Below are 19,299 nucleotides of genomic sequence, written 5' to 3'. Positions count from 1 at the left end.
ACACGCTGCCTCCATCAAGAATAAACACTGATAGATGCTGGAGCATCAGCCGAATATAGCAGAATTACAACTTATAAATCAACAGAATTCCGTTGTTAAGACAATGTTAAATGTGTTTTTATTCGTATAAATGATATATATGGAATAATTTATAATTTTTTATTCAAATTAATAAACATCAAACGGCTTCCCTGCCAACATTTTTTGAATTTGACAGCACTTCTGCGAATCCCCACCACGTCGAAAACAGTCGTATAGGATATCCAAAATACGTCGGAAAAGTGCCGTCACTATTGAGAAGTTGTACCACGCCTAGTTACTACAAAAAAGTACCGCATGAGTGCAATTATTAGGTGCCTTTTTAGATAAATTTAGAACGACGCCAATAAGAGCCCCTTCAAACTATTGGAAAAAAGTGATTTTTAAGATAAGCTGAGTACTATGTTCATTTTTCAAGCTGAAAACCAGCTTGTTTTCACGGTTACTTGTTTTAATTAATTAATTTAGAAATATAAAATTATTTGCAATCAATTCCTTGGATCTTTTCCATCCATTATTTTGCAAGACTTGATCAAAATATAATCGTCTTCCTAAATAAATATATATTTGTACTTTTAATTTAGTGTTTTGGTGATAACAAAAACATAGTACTCATTGTGGTCAAATAAAATACGATTGTTTAGATGTTTATTAATTTGATTAAACATTTATAAATTCTGATAGATATAACATTTATATGACTATCACAACACATTTAACATAATTTTTTGCATTAATAAAAGAATGATGTTGAGTTACAAGTAGCAAGTTCGGTTTCTATAAGCTGCTTTGCTTCTGACGTTAAAAACATTTGTTGCTTCCAGGTGTGTCGGCCTTTAGAACCTACTTTGTAGTAACAAATGTTGTTTTTTATCCCTTTCCGACCTATAGCCGATCCACGTGATAGATTTTCCTAAATTTTTGAATTCTGTTATTTATGTGTACATAGAACATTTTAAATTATTAAGTTTGTTCAGTTTGATCCTGTATCCTGTTTTTTCAGGATACGCACAATCGTTGCAGTCCGCTAAATTCCGGTAAAAGTCCGGACGTAAAAATATCAAAAAACACAAAATAATCACGAAGTTACTGTTTGCATACAATATTTAATATGTTTTTTTTTATTGAAAACACTTGTTTGATGAAATATTCCACAATTTAAATAATTTTAATTTATTTGCAAACTTACTTCTTCCACTCATTTTTACAAATGCGCAAAGTACACTGCTGAAACTACAAAATTAATAGGAAAAGCAAATATTTATAACGGTTCTTCACATTCTTAGACAAAGAGAGAGCATATACAATTATTGTTTTGCCGCTCTTATCGCAGTACGTCATATATTAAAGAAATTATAGAGCCTTAAACTTACCCGCACAATTGTGCGTACACGGTTGGAAAGGGTTATAAATGATTTCATTTTCCTAAATTTTTTGGCAGACAATTTGATATCATAACTGCCGATGCCTTTATAACCAATTTATAAAAACTGCGCTTCGACCGCAACGTCGGCAATACCAAAACTGCAGGCATTGCGCGACATCTATACGGTTGACATTTGTTTTCTTTTCAGAAGAGAACTTTTCGTCATCTGGATTTCTCACTCTCTGATTTAATTTTGCTTGAAAAATATAGCAAAGTTGACATCATTGTTCGAACAGCTGTATGAAGTGTCAAAAGACGAGAATGACAGAATTGATTAGCCATAGAGTTTAGAGTATTCGCAACGTAAAGAAAAAATATTGTGTGTTCGGTTTCTCAGGATATTAGAGTTTCTTTAATAGATGTAATTGTGAAAAGCAAAATTGTTTGGTGATCAGTTCATACCGATAGATGTTTTCGGAATTAAAAGAAGTTGCCTATATTTCCTGCTGTTGAAGGCTGACAAAGGCAGTGTCGCTGGTCATTGTTGTCTTTATCAAGTTTTTTTTTTCTAGTTGCCGTTAGTTGTTATTGTCGCAGAAAAATATTTTAGGGTGGTGGTATCTTTTTCCAAGCAATTTGGTAAACTCCCACCGAAACCTAAGAAACTGAAGTTATTGCCAAATTCGACTCGAGTAATAATTTAATGTCAAGATGAGTATCGACTCGACTGCTTTACCTTCAGAACTAATGGTGGCACCACAACCTCTCATTGGTTTGTGTGGTCTGGATGTGAACCGTAATGCAGTGCACAAAACCATATGGGATGCCTTGAGCAGTAACCGTAAGGCGGAAAGGTAATTGCCATTCTAATAGAAAAGCTGTAGACGACAAGCAAGATGTAATGAATGTTAAATAATTCCGTTTTATTTTTCAGAGCTTCTGTACAGTTCAAATTACTTCCAAATAACTATGACTTTCCAGTGGCCAAACCAAAACGAAACTCATACGAATGGTATCATCCAAAGGGAATTTTAAAAAGAAATTGGATGTTAAAGCATTTGCACGTTCTTCCAGCTGTTGTAGTCCTCTTTCAAGACATCGAATGGAATGATCCCCAGTGGACAGAGAAGCAGTTACATTGCGCTGCTCAATTGCAAACATTAAAAAATGCCTTACAAGAACGTAATACTCGAATTTGTTTGGTGCTTCTACAAGAATCGCCACCCCTACCGCCGGGCGATGATATGCTAGCGTCTGAAAGAGCTGCGAGTCTTACCACAGCTTGCGGTATAAATAGTAAAATGCTGTTCATTTTATCGCATACAGAACATTTAATGGGTAAGATTGATAATCATTTTAAAAAATTTAAGTGTTCGAAATTTGGCTTATTTTGAAGCGGGTTTAAGCTTTAATGTAAATGTTGGTCAGGTATTTATTTCGCATTGTGCCAATAATTTCGATTGTAATAATTCGGAATAATTTCAATATTTGTGACATTGTGACATTTACAGGGTAGGTTCCCATATTCGGAATAGCAATTCTCAAAATTTTCCTTTGGCCAATTTCATAACCCTAAAACACAAATTTTAAATTTTGGCAACATAGTTATCTTTGGTAACAGTTTCACATACATATTGCCTGATACTATCTTTATAAGAAAACAAAATTCTTGCGATTTCGAATATCGGAACATTGGGGGAACGTGATTATTAATTATTAAAACGACTCACCACCATATTCTCTAAAATAAAAAAAAATACGATGCTCTCAAAGATAAGTTGTCATACATTTTCCAATACACACACGAAAAAAAAACAAACATGAACAATATTTTTATACCCCTCACCACTACTGTGGTACAGGATATAATAAGTTTGTGCATTTGTATGTAACGCCAAGAAATAGTGGTCATAGACGCATCTTTTAGTATACCCATCGGCTTAGAATTAAATTTCGAATTTTCTCCAAATCGTTTCAGATTTGTATTAGAGATGTGCACGTGACACGAAATTGTCGTGACTCACGAAAATTTTCGTGATTCGTGCGTGAGTCGTGAGTCACGCTCATGACAACAGCGTGAGTGTGCGTGAGCGTGATTAACAAACCAACATGTCGTGCGTGAGCGTGAGTCACGAAAATAATATCTTCGTGAGTGTGCGTGAGTAACGAATTACACTCACGAAAATATTTCTGCTCAACAACATAAAACGCTTAAGAGTTAAATTCAATAACAATTTTAGTGACACCTGGGATGTTAAGAGTTTAATAACACTCTCGATTTTAATAATGCTCATGTTTTCAGACACTTCGGGAAGGTAAATTAATCATAAAATTATTCGTGAGTCACGATATTTTTCGTGAATCACGATATTTTTCGTGAGTCACGATATTTTTCGTGAGTCACGGTATTTTTCGACGTTTTCGTGCGTGAGTGTGCGTGAGTACAAATTTTCTTTTCGTGAGTGTGCGTGAGCGTGAGTCCTACCAAAAAAGTTCGTGCGTGAGTGTGCGTGAGTATGATTTTTCAGTCGTGAGTGTGCGTGAGCGTGAGTAAAATATTACTCACGTGCACACCTCTAATTTGTATATGGGAATATAAACCTTGATAATAACTCCCAACAAATTTGAAGGAGTAGAGATGGTAACACAAACTTTGGTCTACATAATGATGAAGGGTATAATATAGTCGGCCCCGTCCGACTTTAGACTTTAGTTACTTGTTCAATTTAAATTTTACTTGAATTTGAAAAATGTTCAATTAAAATTTTTATTATTTTTTTAATCAAAACGAGATCCATTACAATAATTAATTAAATTTTTGATTGGATCAATTATTTATTAAATTGACACCGGCGTTTGCTATACACAAAAAATATATCTTGTGTTCAATCACGAAATTAATTGGCCCAATTAATTTTTAATTGAAATTTCTTTAATCACAGAAATGATAGTATCAATTAAAAAATTAATTAAAAGTCAATTAAAAAATTAATTGAAAGTTAATTAAAAAATTACTTAAAAGTCAATCAAAACATTAATTGATGCTATTTATTTTTTTATTGATTTTTGTTTCAATTAAAAAATTTGTTGAATCAATTGTGAGGATTTTACATCCTTGATTTCAAGTTTATTGCCAGGGAAGAGTTGTGGACATGATGGTATATCTCCCAAAGTTATTTCTGTTTGTAGTGAGATCTTAGTGCCTTACTTGTTACGGATTTTTTAACAATATTGTGGAAACTTGTGTTTACCCTGATATTCTCAAAATTCATAAGGTGATTCCTGTTCCAAAGGAAAAATTTTCATCAACTGTTGATAAATTCAGACCAATTTCGGTCTTGCCGATTATAAACAACCTTTTTGAAAAATTGATACATGATAATCTCTCATCTTTTCTAAATAACTCGGGTTTCTTGAATGATTACCAGTTTGGTTTTCGTAGGGGTTGTGGAACAGAGGAGGCTGCTGTCAACGTTCAAAATTGCATATGTAGTGGATTGGATCAAGGTAATAGTGGTGTTGCTGGTGTTGGTGGTATGACCTCAGTAAAGCATTTGATCTTATCGATCACAATGTTTTGACCCAAAAATTGAACTTTTGCGGTGTTCGTGGTCGCGAACTCTCGTTAATGATGAGCTACTTAGAAAACAGGACGCAATATGTTCAGATTAATGAGCAAAAGAGTATAGGAAGGAGTTTGAGATATGGTGTGCCTCAGGGCAGTATTCTAGGACCGCTTCTCTTTTTGATTTATATAAACGACATTGGGAAACTGCAACTTTTTGGCAAGATGTTTTTATATGCGGATGATATTTGTATTCTATATCCATACAAACACGAAACTGCACTTAGGCCCCTCATTGAAAGAGATGCGTCCTTAATTATTGAATACGCAAGGATAAATAGATTATTTATTAACCCAATAAAAACTAAATTGATAAAGTTTCGACCTAGATGTCGTTTCAACAATGATTTTAGCATTTTTGTTGATGGGAACGAAATTAGGGAAGTGAGTTCGGTACGATATTTAGGCTTACACTTTCAAAGTACTCTCATTTGGAATAGACACATAGAGCATGTCAAGTCTAAGATTGCTCCAGCGGTTGGAATTTTGTACAAGTTCAGACACAGATTTGATAAACGAACTAAACTTTTGGTTTATCAGGCATTAATACAAAGTCATTTGAATTACTTAGCCATTTGTTATGCATGCAAGAGATCTACGGAACTTAGAAGTTTGCAAACGATGCAGAATAAGGCTTTAAAGTCTGTGGGAAATCTATCTTTGAGGTACTCTTCTGTATCATTATATAGTGAAGTGTTTCCCTATATATTCCTATTTTCGGAATTCATAGCTTTCAATTGTATGTATATGTTTATAAATGTCTTCATTCAATAGGACACCATACAATCTCGTTTATGCCTAACCACCACATATTCAATACTCGTAACAGAAGCCATTTAAGAGTAGCGTTTTGCAGAAGTGAAACCACCAAACAAAGAATTGAGTATTCCGGAACAGTCAATTTTAATGCTTTGCCTTGCAATATAAAGTCCATCTCAAGCTTATCTCTTTTTAAAATGAGAATAAAAGATTTTTTGTTAACAAAAGTTGATGAGCTCCTAATATAATTATTTATTGAGTTTTATATATAAATTGTACTAATATAATTATTTATTGAGTTTTATATATAAATTGTACTTTTGTATATATCTAAATTAATATTTAGTCATATAATTCATTCAATAACAAGAAATATTTCAATATAAAAAGTATATAAATATGTTGCCAATGAGCCTCTAAAATGCCATATGGCGCTGAGGCCAATTTTTATTAGATAATGAAATACTATAACGTTTTCATAAATAAATAAAAAAAAAAATAAATAAATTTTTAATTCAAAATTTTTTAATTAATTAATTAATTTATAATTGGAAAAATTTCCGTGATATTTTTTTCTGTGTATTATCAATTCCGTGAGTGAAGCAATTTCACAATTAATTTTTTAATTGACACGAAAAACTATTTTGTTTTTTGTTATTCTGTTATTCTTCCACCACTAAGTCGTTTGTGTACAATGACATTGATATGCATGGAAATGTGTCTAACAGATATGTCGGTCTTAGACCTCATATCGACACACCAGAAATGCGTGTCTTAGACCTCATACTGACTAACCAACAGTTAAGTTGATATTGGAGAAGCTAAGGGGTTAATCCTCATGTTCATGAAATTTTCACGCAGTAGGGGCACAAACATCTGTTCAGTATAACAGAGAAATTTTCGGTAAGAATTTAGATTGTCTGGTCTGACTGCTAAAGTTAGCGATTTGTATACTCACTGAAACCATCAAAAGTGAGGTCAATTATTACCAATGACATAAGACAAGATAGCCTCAAAATCTAGCATTGTAGTTCTTTCCTGGGGGATTTCTTTTTTTTATTACACTTATCATTTTACCAAGGACTTTGTGGATAAGTTTTGCCCTCGGGCTACGCTACATTTTCCCTCACTGTTACCAAAAGAATTGTATGTTTCTACAGTTATTTCTAATTAATAATATTTTTGAGGGACATAAACGATAAATTGAAATCGTTTTTATTATGCAACCAATTTCGAAAATTTTGAAATTTTTATTAGCAATCACCCTAAGATAATGAATCTTAAGGAATGTTTGGAATATATCTAAAATGTAATATTCTAACAAATAGTGGCATGAATATAATGTCAGACAATCAAGCGGTAATCACATCCTTATTCCTCAATTCGAAACCCAACATAGACTACTGATAATATCTCAACGAAAATGTATTATAGTATAAACTGTTGGTAACCTCCTAGCTATTTGCAAGCTTGAAAAGGCTATTATTTATGATGACAAATGAGTTTTTTTAAATGAGTTTTAAGAAATATTCAATTAAAAATTTAATTTGAATCAACAAATTTTTTAATTGAATCAAAAATCAAAAACAAAAATTAATAGTATCAATTAATTTTTTAATTGGATCAATTAATTTTTTGATTGACATTCAATTAATTTTGTAATTGATACTATCATTTCTGTGATTGAAGACATTTCAATTAAAAAATTAATTGGACCAAATAATTTCGTGATTGAATAAAAAAAAAATTTTTGTGTGTACTACCACTACCATTTTCGTGATTGAAGATATTTCAATTAAAAAATTATTGGATCAATTAATTTCGTGATTAAATCTGAAAACAATTGTTTTTGTGTAGTTGGTTCTTCGAAATAACTTACAATAGTAGTTATGTACCAAGTCTAGCGATACTAACATTTAAAATATTTACAGGTTATATATTGCGCTTGGAATCAGCATTTGTGGATATGGCTCAGTCTTACTACACACTCATGACTAAACGTATACGGACTCATAGAGATCAATTAACGGCCGCCCACACTACACTGAAAATAAGACACCAGTTTAAGTTAGGATTTGTCGCTGAAATTCGTCAAGATTTTAGTACAGCGCTAAAGTAAGTATTTTGGATGTTTCGTATACGAAATATAGTTTTACTCTACACCACGAAATAATGAAGTGTTATTGTTTGATTTCATTTAATTTAATTTCCCTAAAAGTCTATTTAAATTTAGTTATGATAAGTTAGTCACGATTAAGCCAAAATCATACATAAAATGATAAAAATCAGTATGTTTAGTCCGAAGTAGGGATCACGGTTGCAAAAAAAAATCCTCCAAAACTAAGAGATACTTCTCAAATTTCTTCTAGAAATAAAATTTTGAGAAAATGTTCTATAGAAATAAAACTTTGAGAAAATTTTATGTAGAAAAAAAAAATTTTGAGAAAATTTTCTATAAAATAAAATTTTGACAAAATTTTCTATAGAAATAGAATTTTGGCAAAATTTTCTATAGAAATAGAATTTTGACAAAATTTTCTATAGAAATAGTATTTTGACAAAATTTTCTATAGAAATAGAATTTTGACAAAATTTTCTATAGAAATAAAATTTTGACAAAATTTTCTATAGAAATAAAATTTTGAGAACATTTTCTATCGAAATAAAATTTTGACAAAATCTTTTATAGAAAGAAATTTTTGGGAAAACTTTCTATCGAAATAAAATTTGGACAAAATTTTCTATAGAAATAGAATTTTGACAAAATTTTCTATAGAAATAAAATTTGGACAAAATTTTCTATAGAAATAAAATATTGACAAAATTATCTACAGAAATAAAATATTGACAAAATTTTCTATAGAAATGAAATTTTCTACAGAAATAAAATTTTGACGAAATTTTCTATAGAAATTAAATTTTGACAAAATTGTATATAGAAATAAAATTTTGACAAAATTTTCTATAGAAAAAAAATTTTTATTGTTTTTCTTTTTTTTTTTTTTTTTTTTTTGATCTCAGCTTAAAGCCATGCATTGACTAAACTACAAGTGTAGCTTAACCAACAGAGGAAAAGTATGCTTGTCAAATTTATTTGGACAAAGCCCTATAGACTGCAAGATGGTTGGATGTACAGCTGTTTCGGAATTACCACATTCCTCATCAGCATCCTCTACTTGCAGCAAAACCATCAACCAATTATCATTTTCTATCGAAATAAAATTTTGACAAAATCTTTTATAGAAAGAAATTTTTGGGAAAACTTTCTATCGAAATAAAATTTGGACAAAATTTTCTATAGAAATAGAATTTTGACAAAATTTTCTATAGAAATAAAATTTTGATAAAATTTTCCATAGAAAAAAAATTGACAAAATTTTCTGTAGAAAAGAAAATTTTCTATAGAAATAAAATTCTATAAATTTCTATAAAAATAAAACTTTGACAACATTTTCTATAAAGTCAATATCTTTAAACTTATTATCTTATCTTATTATTTTAATTGTTGTTTTATGTCTACCTTTTGTAGAGTAGTAATAGTTCGACACATTCACACACTCAAATACATTGTCGCTATTAGGAGTGATCAAAAAATAATAAATAAACTTCTAAAATAAATTAATAAAACATTTCTTTTGAAGAAATGTTTTTTTTTTATAATAACTAAAAAATAAGATCAATCACTGCAAAATAAGATTTTTTTTTTTAAATTTTGTAAAATTTTCTTCAAATTTTGGTAGATTATTTTATTAAATTGGCTTGTGAAAAAATCGAAAAGTCTAGTTGACTTTTGATATTTAATTTTATTTATTTATTAATTTATTTATTTTTAAATTCTCTCTTTTAACGAAAAAGTCGACATTGTGAAAGGGGAATATAATGGAAATATTTCTATAGTAACCATAAGGGGAGGGAGGCCTCTGGGGAGGGGGCTTAGACCTCCCAGAAAAAATTTAGCCCCCCCAGAATTTGAAAACCTATTTACGATTTTACATTTTTATAAAACCGCACAAAGTTTCGCTAAAGACTTTCATGCACAATCGAATTACTTGGGTTGCCGATGGCAATGTTTGAAGTCTGATATTTATGAAATAGTAAAAAATAGTAATTGGTATTAAAACTATTCTTTCATAAATTAATATCTTAATAATGCTGCAAAAAAGCGTCGCCAAAAAAGAAGTGAAAATGTTCTTTTTGGGTCCGGAAGTGGTGCAAAATTGGCGGAGAAGCGATGAATGTAATAGGAACTCGTCATAGAACGAATGTCCACCATTTCAACAGCCGTTGCAATAAATTTGCATCACTTCTTACGGTGTGATCTGAATTCAGAGTTTTGAATGTGAATTAAAAAATTGTGTGATATTTTCCCAAATAAATAATTTTTATTTATTCGTTTTTTATTTGATTTTTGGTCGACCTTTTGTTAGAATTCTATAAATACTTATAAAGACCTCGAGCTTCAAGAAACATTAATTTAAAATAATTTTTATATTTTTTTATGATTTTTAATGCATTCTAACGCTTGTTTGAATATTTTCAAAAATGATCGATTTTTCTATAATGGATTTAGCATTTTTGTGGCAAAATTTGAATAATTTTTACCATTTTATTCTTACTCTTTTTTTTAAACTATTACGCATTAAAATATGAAAAAACTGAAGTAAAAAACTTCCTGTGTAGTTAATATAATTAACTTCTTTGCGAGGACATTTTTGGAAGTGCTTTTAAAGTTGTGCCTTTAAAACAAATCCCAATTTTTTTGCTGGGAAAAGTGTGGAACTACTTTTAGTTGCTTTATTATATATTATTTTGATGTCTATTGTTGTATTCTTTTTTATAAAATAAAACAATAATTGAACCTATAAGTTCAGTCTATAAATTTTTAGCTAGGGGGGGCTATAGCCCCCCTAGGAAAATTGTCTAGCTACGCTAATGATAGTAACTCTGGCAAAAAAAAGGAATATATTCCAAATTTATGCAATTTCAAAATTCCATATATTCGTGGTGTAGGATAATGTAATTTCTTATGCCTAACGTTGGCCTTATTTTTATTATTTTTCTATTAATTGTTATATTTGTTATTACTTAGACACTATACTCAATCATATATAACATTGGATGAGCTACGCATAAATGATGGAAATAATTTGGAAATAAAAACAGTTGCTGGTTTCTTGAATTATAAAATATGTCGTTTGATGTTCAAACTTAAAGTGCCCAGAGATTCTATAAATCACTTCATAAGTCACATTGACAAATATAAAAACCGTGTGGGACTAAAGGACTTGCTATTCGAACACTATGCATGGTTAAGTACACAGTAAGTAGGTGGTTGTGAGGAAACAATTTTCATTTTCATTAGGACAACAACAGTATTTTTAATATGATGTCTCATTTCTCCAATTTAGGCACTTTGTTTTTGCTGAGTTATTTTGTGAAGCTATAAAAAATGGTTTGCCAGCTTTACAAACTCAACATCCTGGTATTTATTTTCATAAAGCAGCTGAATATATTCAAAAACGAAAAGAGGCCTTTCTACAAAGCAATGGTATGTTGAAAATAATATCATCTGAGATGAACGAATTGAGTAATTGCAATTTCCAGGTCTAACATCTCCTACCGACACACCACCAAATAATTTCAGTGGTCAGAGTAATAATATTACCTCGCTTTTCACCGAGTATTTTGGCATTCGAGCAACAAAATCAGGAGAACCGCTTACGGAGCAACAAATAAATACAATGATTAGAGAGAATGAGAAACTTTATAACCATTCAGTATGACTGCTTGAATACAAACATAATTTTAATATTTTATTTACACATTTTTAATCATTTTATGCAGGGCTCTATCATCAATCTCTTAAGTTTGGCAATGGCACAATTTAAAATATACAAATGCTTGAGATTCCGTAAGAAATTAGCGATTGATATGGCCGATGAGTACTTTAAGAGCGGTGACCATGGTAAAGCTTTAACGTAAGTAAAGTTTTAGTATATAATTTAATATGTACTTTTATATAAATTATATTTTTCTATAACAAGATGTAAGATTTCTGTCCATTTTTTTCTTTTTTTGAGATCGTACAATGTTTGTTTATCTGGGAAATTATTTCATAAATATTCTATTGTCTTCCGTTTCAATGATTGGGAAGCCTCTCCCAGCCTCTCCAAGCCGAAAGGCATAGTGCACAGTCATTCACAAAAAATTCATACAAACAAGTCTTGTTACATTTTAGTATTTCCTGGTATATTTAATATAAATTCGTAAACAACACATTAAACAAAATTTGTCCACTCTCAACACTGTTCTTTATTCTTAAATGCGCACTGTATCTTTTAAGATACAACCAAAAACAAAATCTTACGTCTTAAAATTTTGATCGAATTCTAAGTTTGCTGCATTTAAAACATCATAACGTTATTTTTAAAAATATGTTTTTCCGGAAAATTTATAGTTCTTCTGAGTAATCTACACTCAAAATTGAAAATCAAATATTGGCCAAACAACATCTACAAATTGGAAGTTAAATTAATAAAGTTAAAATAATATTTACCAGAGATGAAAGTAATATTGTGTAATGTAAAAATATCTCTATTCTCTTCTAAAATCAAATTGTTTATTTATAAATAAAAACTTAGTTTATTGCGCACTGCATTTTTTTACAACCACAATTTTTTTTAAACACATAATTTTTATGCCCTCCACCATAGGATGGGGGTATATTAACTTTGTCATTCCGCTTGTAACACATCGAAATATTGCTCTAAGACCCCCATAAAGTATATATATTCTGGGTCATGGTGCAATTCTGAGTCGATCAAAGCATGTCCGCCCGTTCGTCCGTCTGTTGAAATCGCGCTAACTTCCGAACGAAACAAGCTATTGACTTGAAGCTTAGCATAAGTAGTTGTTTTTGATGTAGGTCGGATGGTATTGCAAATGGGCCATATTGGACCACTTTTACGTATAGCCCCAAAATAAACCGACGCTCAGTTTTGGCTTACAGAGCCTCTTGTAGGAGCAAAATTCATCCGATCCGGTTGAAATTTGGTACATGGTATTAGTATATGGCATCTAACAACCATGCAAAAATTGGTCCATATCGGTCCATAATTATATATAGCCCCATATAAATCAATTCCCAGATTTGAATTGTGGAGCCTCTAAGAGAAGCAAATTTCATCCGATCCGGTTGAAATTTGGTACATGGTGTTAGTATATGGTCTCTAACAACCATGCAAGAATTGGTCTACATAGGTCCATAATTATATATAGCCCCCATATAAACCGTTCCCCAGATTTAACCTCCGGAGCCTCATGGATGAGCAAAATTCATCCGATCCGGTTGAAATTTGGTACGAGGTGTTAGTATATGGTCTCTAACAACCATGCAAAAATTGGTCCATATCGGTCCATAATTATATGTAGCCCCCATTTGAACCGATCCCCAGATGTGACCTCCGGAGCTCTTGGAGGAGCAAAATTCATCCGATCCGGTTGAAATTTGGTACGTGGTGAAATTTGGTACATTGCGCTAGTATATGGCCGCTAACAACCATGCCAAAATTGGTCCATATCGGTCTATGGTTATATATAGCCGATCCCCAAAAATAATCTACCAAAATTTTATTTCTATAGAAAATTTTGTCAAAATTTTATTTCTATAGGAATTTTTGTTAACATTTTATTTCTATAGAAAATTTTGTCAACATTTTGTTTCTATAGGAAATTTTGTCAAAATTTTATTTCTATAGAAAATTTTGTCAACATTTTATTTCTATAAGAAATTTTGTCAAAATTTTATTTCTATAGAAAATTTTGTCAAAATTTTATTTCTATAGAAAATTTTGTCAAAATTTTATTTCTATAGAAAATTTTGTCAAAATTTTATTTCTATAGGAATTTTTGTTAACATTTTATTTCTATAGAAAATTTTGTCAACATTTTGTTTCTATAGGAAATTTTGTCAAAATTTTATTTCTATAGAAAATTTTGCCAAAATTTTATTTCTATCGAAAATTTTGTCAAAATTTGATTTCTTTAGAAAATTTTGTAACAAATTTGTTTCTATAGAAAATTTTGTTGCCCCTGGCTACCTGCAGCCGCTTGTTGCCCTTGGCTACCTGCAACCGCTTGTTGCATCTGGCTACCTGCAACCGCTTACTGCGTGAGAATTTTGTCAAAATTTTATTTCTATAGAAAATTTTGTCAATATTTTATTTCTATAGAAAATTTTGTCAAAATTTTAGTTTTAATTTCATTTCATTTCTATAGAAAAATTTGTCAAAATTTTATTACTATAGACAATTTTGCCAAAATGTTGTTACTATACAAAATTTTGTCAACATTTAATTTCTATAGAATATTTTGTCAAAATTTTAATTGCGTATAAAAAAATATTTGATTAAAAAATTAATTGATTTATTTGGAAAATTTCAATTATTTTTTAAATTGATTCAATTAAAAATTTAATTGATGTTAATTGTAAAACTCATTTTTTTTTAAATTAAAAACGTTACTTTTCCCAAGTACTTTCTTATCTGACTTTGCGGTTTTAGTTTTATAAAAAAAAATATTGTTTGAAATAAAATTTTATTTAAAAATTAAAAAAAAATATCCATGACTTTCATTAAAAAGTTAATTGTATCAATTAATTTATTAATTGAAAAAAATTTTCAACTTCAATCAACTTTTTAATTGGAAATATTTTGGTGATAGTTGTTTCTGTGTGCATTTAATTGATCTAATTAATTTTTTAATTGAAATGTCTTCAATCACGAAAATGATATTATAAATCATAGTTTTAATTGGACATTACTCGATAAAAAATTAGTTGACGTTGATTGCAAAACTCAATTAATTTTTTCATTAAAACGTAACTATTTTTTAGTTTAATTCAAAAATTGATTATTTGAAATAAATTTTTAGTTAAAAATTAAAAAAAATCCATCACTTTTTTAAATTGATTTAGTCTTCCGAGTTTTATTAAAAAGTTAATTATATTAAATATTTTTTTTTAATTGAAAATTTTAAAATTGTCAATCATTGACTTAATTAACTTATTGTTTTTATCTTGATTAAAATGTTAATTGTATCATTTTATTAATTGAATTAACACTTTGGGCCACAGTTTTACAATTTTTATTTCATAAAAACATAACCAGTGCACTCTAGCGACAAAGTCTCGCAACAAATGATTAACGGTGGCTTTAAAAATGTAAGAATTAAAAAAAAATGATTTGAGGTGGCACACAATCAGTTTTATACAAGCAAAAGCAGGTGGTGAGTTAACTAACCACCAAACCTGAAAGAGTTAATAATTTTTTGACATTGATAAGTCGAAAAATCGACTTTTGCATCTCTATCTACTTCCTGCAGGATATATAGTTCTTGGTTTTATATAGCCACATTATGAAGCATCATCAAAGTTGGTGATGATTTTATTTGTCTGATAATTTCATCCTTCGACTGTCTATTTTTATTGCAGTTTATATTCCTTAATGTTACCCGACTATCGCCAAGACAAATGGAGTTCCTTATTCTCGGATGTGTTGTTAAAAACAATGAAGTGCGCCCTACTCTCGGGCGCAGTGGGTGATTTCATTTCATGCAGTCTAGAAGCCTTATCTCTTAAAATTAAATCTACGCCCAATGAACGTGTAATGGTTTTGGAAAATCTATGGAAAGTTTTACAAGTAAATATCGTATAAAAATTCATTCAAAAAATCTATGAACTAATGTGCTATTTTTTTCTTATTTAAAGGGTGAGGCACCTGTACCACAAAATCAAAATGCTCCTGAAGTTCGGACAATATGGGAAAATGTCTTGAAAAATGTTACCAGTCCCATAAATATCGATCTAGATAAGTTAACAGAACTTATGGAAATTTGTACAACATTTGAGAAAATCGAATTGAAAAATGATGATATTATCAAATTGAGCGTAATACTAAGGTATGACACATTATTGTAGATCTTCAATTTGGATATTTTTCTACATACAATTGAATACAATTGACTTTTTTGATATATCCATAGGTTGCAAACAGATGTTCCCATTAAAATACGTAATATTCAAGTAATAATTACTGATGGCAGCAATAATTATAAACTACAGCCCACACAAGTTGGAATATATTCTGATCTATTGGCCTTGCGAAATATGCTGAATGATGCAACCAACAACACTTTACAGCCGTATGAGCAAAATCTCAAATTGGAACCTTCTATCTATCATCGTTTCCTGTTTACCACAGAGGCTCAACAATTCTTGGAAAATACTCAACTTCGTGTTGTACGCGTCGAGACGCTAGTGGGGACTGATAATCTTTCGATGCAATTGTGCAAAAGTATTCCATTTACCAATAATGCCTTCCGCTACCACAATCGAAATCGTGATTTGGATGATAATATCATAATTAATCCAATTTGTTATATTACTCCTACGTAGGTCATCTCTCAATTATTATTATCATATTTTAAAGCACTTTGCTATTGAATGTAACAAAACAAAAGTTATCCACTTCCTATATGAGTTAGCTTTTGTTATTACATTCTATACGGTTATTTGTCATGTTTGTTAATATGTTATTTTATTTTTTTATATTTTGTATTAAATGTTGTATTTTTTATTTTATTTTATTTACAGATTCCATTTAGTCACGCAATGCAATCTGGGTTCTCAGGCAATGCTAGTAAATGAGTACTACATGGCAACAATAACAATTAGTAACCATTATAATGTATTTATAACGGGAATAGCAATGAGCATTAGCGTACCAACTAATTTAAAAAACAAAGGTAAGTAACAAATAACAAAATATTGGGCAAATCAAAAACCTTTGCAGAAAAATATGGAAATTTGGGAAACGATACCAAATCTTGAATTCATAGCGTTCGATGCAAACATGTTCTTACATTTTAATTTGCAAATTTTTTTAATGGATAGAAACACACACAAATAATGTTAGATGTTAAGTAATTGGTAATGAGGAACATGCCGCCCTAGTCTTGTTGAGTTCGGCAACAAAAATGCGTGTTTTTTTTTAATTTTCACTTATGAAACTAAAAATTAAAAATTCAGAAAACACCAGCAGTAATGAAAGAAAGCTCTATCATAATACGAACTACTTCATTGGGCTATTTTGTAATGTACAAATAAGTCACATTGATTTGAATATCCTAATGCGTTTCGCTATAAAAATAAAATAACAAATTTAGTCACAATTTATTTGCTAATTTAAATTCTTTTACTACTTTTTTTTTGGAATTTCAAATTAATTTCTCAATGCATATTTTATAAATCTCTCAACGTATCTTACTTTTGTGTAAACTCCAGGGTATTGACTGCGGCCACAGCCTATTCCAAAAGAAACAACCCCACAAAGTTCGCCTCGGTGAACCAAGGGGCCACCAGAATCACCTGTACAAGCATCTCTCCCTGGCAATGATGCACACATCATGGTTTGTGACAGCTTAATAATGTTGCTATAATTTCTACGGCAATATTTTTTCGCTACCAATTTCACATAAACAGTACGCAACTGTTGCGAAGGGTTATAGGCGTATTCATTGATTAAACCCCATCCAGATACTTTTAAGTTTGAATTGCTTGTGATGACATGTGAACATAAGGGTATGGGCTTTATATTTTTACCAATCATTGGTTTAGATAATTTAAGGACTGCTATGTCCATCGTTAAGTTTCGCATGTTGAAGACCTTGGGTTTAGTTATTTTTATAATAGATCTCGTAACACCTCTTTGTCTTAAGGATGTCACACCTGCATGTACTTTGAAATCATTTTTATCCAATCCATCCATACAATGAGCAGCTGTTATCACATGTTGCTTAGTCACCAATGTGCCGCCACAAAAAAATTTTCCATTTTTTAAACGTAGTGAAACAATATATTTTACTTTTTCAATTGATGTGTTGTGTCCACCAACTATGCGAGTATTGGTCGCATTTGTCAATGTCAATCGGTATATAAAGATAACTAAAATTATTCGAAGAAATATTTTTGGTAATTCTTCCATGGTAGTTTAGTGACCAAATTGGTAATGATGTTAATGAACAATGTTTTTCTTATATTCCAATACATTTGTAAGAAGAGACGTTTTTTTTTTTGTAATGCTATATAGGTTACATATTTCTGTTTGTCCATATGTTTGTACAAGTGAATGATCTTTATTCACATATTACAAAATTCTTTTGGTAGAAGCTCTTCAGGCATCTCTCTACTTTTTGTAGAATTTAATACTAATTTTTCAATGCATGTTCTATAAATTTCTTAAGGTACCTAACTGTTGTATAAACTCCAGGGTATTGATTGCGGGCACAACCTATTCCAAAAGAAACAACCCCACAAAGTTCGCCTCGGTGGACCAAGGGACCTCCAGAATCGCCCGTGCATGCATCTTTCCCTGGCACTGATGCACACATCATGGTTCGTGACAGCTTCATAACGTTGTTGTAATTTCTACGGCAGTCGTTTTTAGCTACCAATTTCACATAAACAGTACGCAACTGTTGCGAAGGGTTATAGGCGTATTCATTGATTAAACCCCATCCAGATACTTTTAACTTAGAATTGCCACTGATGACATGTGAACATAAGGGAATGGGCTTTATATTTGTACCAACCATTGGTTTAGACAATTTAAGGACTGCTATATCCGTCGTGAAGTTTCGCATGTTGAAGGCCTTGGGTATAGTCATTTTTAAAACAGATCTTCTAACACCACTTTCTCGTAAAGATGTAACTCCTGCATGTACTTGGAAGTCGTTTTTATTCAATCCATCCACACAATGAGCAGCTGTTACCACATGTTGCTTAGTCACCAAAGTTCCGCCACAAAAAAATTTTCCATTTTTTAAACGTAATGAAACAATATATTTTACATTTCGAATTGATGTGTTTTGTCCACCAACTATGCGAGTTATGTGAGTATTGTTCGCATGGATCAATGTCAATTGATATATAATTATAACTAGGATTATTCGAAGAAATATTTTTGGTAATTCTTCCATGTTAGTTTAGTGACCAATTGGTAATGAAAATGAATTTTCTATTTTTCCAATATATTTCTAATAAGAAAAGGCGTTTTTGTAATGCTATATAGGTTACATATTTTTCGATGAAAGTGTCTATGTTTGTCCAAATATTTATTCAAGTGAATGATGTTATTTACATTACAAAACTATTTAAGAAATTTAATTCGATTGCATTAGAATATATATCGTTAGATTAATGTGTAAAAGTGCTAAGTCAATTTTTTGAAATTTTACAGGAGAGACAAAAAACTTAATAAATTGTGAAATAAACCTATTTTCGAAAAACTGTAAATGTAGTTACCATAAATGATTTCAATACAAACAGTAAACGTAAAATCGTACAAAAAAAAAATGTTATTAAAATTTTTTAGCAAAGCCTAATGACATTTGCGATCGATTGAATGTCTATCTCGCTGATCTTACCAGTTATTTCACTGCAAGAAATTTGAGG

The 19,299-nt window shown here is 30.4% G+C and overlaps 2 protein-coding genes across 3 annotated transcripts in view; one reads left to right on the top strand and one right to left on the bottom strand.

Moving 5' to 3' along the window:
- The first annotated feature begins 1,728 nt into the window (after window positions 1–1,728).
- gry (trafficking protein particle complex subunit 11 gry) overlaps window positions 1,729–19,299 on the top strand; it is an 86,467-nt gene continuing 68,896 nt past the window's right edge. The window contains exons 1-12 of one of the 2 annotated variants that reach the window (XM_075303276.1): window positions 1,729–1,826; window positions 1,978–2,259; window positions 2,340–2,743; window positions 7,721–7,904; window positions 10,879–11,109; window positions 11,198–11,337; window positions 11,394–11,566; window positions 11,634–11,767; window positions 15,280–15,487; window positions 15,556–15,746; window positions 15,831–16,238; window positions 16,441–16,592. In XM_075303276.1, the coding sequence (XP_075159391.1) occupies window positions 2,117–2,259; window positions 2,340–2,743; window positions 7,721–7,904; window positions 10,879–11,109; window positions 11,198–11,337; window positions 11,394–11,566; window positions 11,634–11,767; window positions 15,280–15,487; window positions 15,556–15,746; window positions 15,831–16,238; window positions 16,441–16,592 (2,368 nt within the window). In that variant the 5' untranslated portion in view covers window positions 1,729–1,826; window positions 1,978–2,116. Of the gene's footprint in view, window positions 2,260–2,339; window positions 2,744–7,720; window positions 7,905–10,878; window positions 11,110–11,197; window positions 11,338–11,393; window positions 11,567–11,633; window positions 11,768–15,279; window positions 15,488–15,555; window positions 15,747–15,830; window positions 16,239–16,440; window positions 16,593–19,299 lie in introns of both variants that reach the window. The other variant, XM_075303275.1, reaches the window with a different exon arrangement.
- On the bottom strand, window positions 17,025–18,055 carry LOC142233370 (seminase-like). The gene has a single exon (XM_075304268.1). The coding sequence runs from the start codon at window positions 17,828–17,830 to the stop codon at window positions 17,069–17,071; it is 762 nt and encodes a 253-aa protein (XP_075160383.1). The 5' UTR covers window positions 17,831–18,055; the 3' UTR covers window positions 17,025–17,068.

Source organism: Haematobia irritans, chromosome 4 (genome assembly GCF_050003625.1).
Source record: "Haematobia irritans isolate KBUSLIRL chromosome 4, ASM5000362v1, whole genome shotgun sequence".
NCBI lineage: Eukaryota > Metazoa > Arthropoda > Insecta > Diptera > Muscidae > Haematobia > Haematobia irritans.
This window is presented reverse-complemented; position numbering and strand designations above follow the sequence as displayed.

Bases quoted from the DNA above. Each gene is read 5' to 3' on its own strand.
- LOC142233370 (XM_075304268.1), bottom strand. From the start codon at position 17,830: ATGGAAGAATTACCAAAAATATTTCTTCGAATAATTTTAGTTATCTTT.